Below are 3,723 nucleotides of genomic sequence, written 5' to 3'. Positions count from 1 at the left end.
AAAAGTAGTCATGTCCCAGCAGGACATTACTCTTGCCCATGTTTAGATCACTCCAGCTGCAGCACAGCTCTTAAGATATGATGATTTGCTTGGGAAGTGAGACTAGGTGATCTCTGAAGTTTCCTTACTGTTCTAATTTTTCTCTTGGTTGCCATTAAATACCTTGGAAATTTCAAATGAACAAGGCAACTCCTGCTCTTGGAGCTGTTCTCTTAAGATGTCTGCAAGTTCAGGAAGCTTGTGCTGTGTGGTTTGGTCTGAAATCACACTGAGGTTTTCCAAGGGTTTTTTCTTTCAACCATGAAGACAAGAGACGCATAACAAAGTGATTCTGAGTTTAATTATATACAGATAAGGTTGGTAATGTGGGATCTGATTTGAGGAGGCCCAGCCCACAACAAAGGATGAATTCCATCACAAATTAAATGGCTGTGACTCTGGGGCTGTTTGAAAATGAGTTAATCTGGGAAGGAGGAAAGCTGGGGGAAAAAATGTTTTCCCTGAGATGAAAAATGGGGATGGAATAGATGTCAGAAAATTAACCACTGGTTTGGTGCAGTTCCTGGGTCTTCAGTGGCACCTGAGAATTCAACAGTGAGAGCTTCCATCTGCTTACAGATGTCGTTGGCAGATACCTCTGTGCCAGGGCTGTCAATGAAGATCTAAACCAAGGCAGAGCTCAAAAATGATACTTGGAGATTTTTTAGCTTTACCCAGCTCCTCTAGAAGCTGAATTTCTTTAACTTCTCTAATTCACATCTGCTAAAGCTCATCATGGAAACTGAGTTCCAGGCTGTGCCTCCCTTGTTGTCCTGCCTGACTCTGCTTCAGGGCTGGTGTCGCTGGCATTGTTGGAAACAGGATAGGTAAATTTGGGTTGCAGAACTGTGTCCAGATAATCCTTGGCATCCACTCTGTGGTCATGGAATGACTTCTTTTCTTTCACTTTTGTTACTTGCAGAGCTGAAAAGCTGAGGAATTCTTTCAAATCCCTCACAGAATCAGCTTGACTTTTGCTGCTTCTCATTATATTTCTGTTTTTCCTTGAGTTTTTGGAGCATAAGTTTGGTTTTGGTTTTTGGTTCACTCCTTATTCTGTGTCCTTTTCTGCTAACACCCCAAAGCATTCAATTAAACTTGGAGTATGGTTGTTCTATCTGGGATTGAGTCGTGGCTACTGCTTGCACTGTGAATGAGAATGGTCTGCAGGTAAAAATGAAACTCAAGCTGGACTCAATGCTCCTTTCCTCTTGGCTCCAAGTGTCACCTCCCCATCTTTTCCAAGTCCCTTGCAGCTCTCCCCACCAATTTGGGACTCATTTTTCTGCTTGGTGCCCTTTGGAGAGCTGAGTAGCTGGAAGGTGTCAGCATAGGAAGTGTTCAGAGGGTTAAGACATCTTGTAGCTTTATCTCCTCTGACAGGATTCTTTCCAAGACTCCTAGCCATCCCTCCTTGCCCTGAGGGATCCCAGAGTTGCTGGGGATGATAGCAGAGTTTGCAATTTGAAGGAATTACATGGCAGTCTCTTGACATCCTCCATCCACTTTGTTCAGCTAATTAGTTTGTTTTATCAAACTCTGTCCTTCTGGCTCTGGGATTTCTGATTACAGAGTGGCTGTTGTTTAAACTTCCATTTGCTGTAAATTCAGTTAACTTGTGATCATTTGACCCTGAGTGAGTGCTTATTTCATCCCTAATTCTTGGAGAAGCACTGCCCAAAACCAAGTGTCATGCAGAACTACCTCAGGTTAGTTCAGGGAGGGTTTGTGGAAGAGCCTGCTGGACATTCCTGGATGTACCAGCCAGACCTTACTGCCAGGATTGGTATTTGTGTTATTCCACTTGGGGAATTTACTCTTCCATAATAACGCACTTCCCGGTGTTCCTGTATGAGAAAGTTTCTCCTTGTCTCACGTGGATGAGGAAGAGGCTTGAAGGCAGAGCTGCCCCAGGAGAGTGTTTTGGTGCCTCCCCTGCAGTGACACCAGCTGCTGTCACTGCTTCCCTCTTGGAATTTAAGCAAACAGCATTTCTGTGTTTTCCTAAACTGGGGGGGAGAGGGTTTGGCTCCTTCAGGCTGGCTTCTGCCTAATGATCTTTTGAAGTGTAACTTCAAAGCCTGGGCTTGTTTCCTAAACACTGTTGGGAGGCTGGTTCTGAGGGAAGGAGATTCCAGCAGCTTGTTTGTTTTTGACATGGGCTTGGAGCAATTCCAGTCGTGCTATAGCTGTGGTCCATCTGCTCCAGCAGCAAACACAGCCCTGAACAGCAGCCACAGTGCTCAGAACTAAGGGGAAAAGGTATTGATAAGGTGAGGAAGTTATCCCTAGTGTCTCTCACATCCCACCAGCACAAGGTTGGCCCTGGAGCTGCTCAGCTGAGCTGCTCTGCAGTCATGGTCTGTATGTGCAGCACTGGCTTAGGCACAGATCCACCATTGTCACTTTGATGGAATCTTCCTAGGAGAGGCTGTTCTGGTCCCAGATCAGCAGAGCTGCTCCTGTGGGGTGGTAAACCCTGTGGCTGGTGTGGTTGAGGCAGGTGAGGACAGGTGTCTCCACCCTGGAGAGTGGTGTCTCTCGGGGCAGGCCACAGGGCTCGGGAGGAGTGTTATCCATCCAGAGGCTGCTGGTTGTTGCTGTGCTGGGGCAGTATCAGGCAGGGCCTGTTGCAGGTGTGTGCTGGGAGGAGAAGCAGGCAGGGACCAGCAGGATGGCCCTGCTCTCCTCATGGCTGTGTTTCCAGCTGCTGAGAAGAATCCTTTGATTCCACGTGCAGCCTTTGCTGCTCTCTGTCTCTCCTGCCAGAGCATCCACCCAGCTCCCAGATAAGCACTTCCTAGGCAGCACCTGTAACTTAAGGATTTTAATGAGCTCAATCAGTTCCTTGGGTGTTTCTGTTGCTGTTTCAGTATCTTTGCTGTTGTGATATTCTAGTGCTTAGTGGAGTATGAGAAACAATTGCTGACGGTTTCCTAACTGGATATTCTTTGTCTATTTATTTTGTACTGGGGACTAACTGTTTTCTGTGCTTACTGCTATGCTGACATCTCACCAGGTACTTTTGCTTTAGTCCTTCACTTGTACCCATGGTGGAATTGGCTCTCATAGATACAGGACTGATGTTTTGCTGAACCACATCTTTATGTTTTGGGTTGTTGTAGTCTCTGAAGTTTTCTCTTATAGATCATGTTTGCCTGTTGCTAACATCTAGCTGTACAATCTGCCCATAATTCCTGTATCATGTTCCTCCTTGACTCTTCCATATTGATAGGGAAGAGACCAACCAAGGACCTGCCACAGCCTGGTCCTTGCTTCCTGCTGCTCCACATGTGTGAGGGAAGTGATGCTGTGGCTCTAACCCAGCTCTTTTTTGTGCCTCTCCCAGGTGCATCCATTGTGGAGTTGTCTTCATGACCATTGCCCTGCTCAAGGTTCACATCCAGGAGAAACACTGCGAAGTCTTCCACAAGTGTTCTTTTTGCCCAAAGGCCTTCAAGTCGGCCGACAGCACCCTGGCTCACATGACCAGCCAACATGCAGCAGAGCCTCACAAGACTACTCAGTAAGTTTTCTGACCAGCCAACATGCAGCAGAGCCTCATAAGACTACTCAGTAAGTTTTCTTCTCCTTTGCTGGGTGGCTTCAGGATTCCCCCGTTCCCTCCTAGTTTTTTTTTTTCTATTTTTGGCTTCACTCCACATATGAGTTGATCTGCTGCTT

The 3,723-nt window shown here is 46.6% G+C and overlaps 1 protein-coding gene across 1 annotated transcript in view; it reads left to right on the top strand.

Moving 5' to 3' along the window:
- The window catches only part of ZNF592 (zinc finger protein 592), a 20,131-nt gene extending 16,553 nt beyond the window's left edge, over positions 1–3,578 (top strand). Inside the window, 1 exon segment of the mRNA XM_009074244.1 lies at positions 3,389–3,578. Coding sequence (XP_009072492.1) covers positions 3,389–3,578 — 190 coding nt within the window.
- The last annotated feature ends 145 nt before the right edge of the window (positions 3,579–3,723 follow it).

Source organism: Acanthisitta chloris, unplaced genomic scaffold (assembly GCF_000695815.1).
Source record: "Acanthisitta chloris isolate BGI_N310 unplaced genomic scaffold, ASM69581v1 scaffold1265, whole genome shotgun sequence".
In the NCBI taxonomy this organism is placed as follows: Eukaryota; Metazoa; Chordata; class Aves; order Passeriformes; family Acanthisittidae; genus Acanthisitta; species Acanthisitta chloris.
This window is presented reverse-complemented; position numbering and strand designations above follow the sequence as displayed.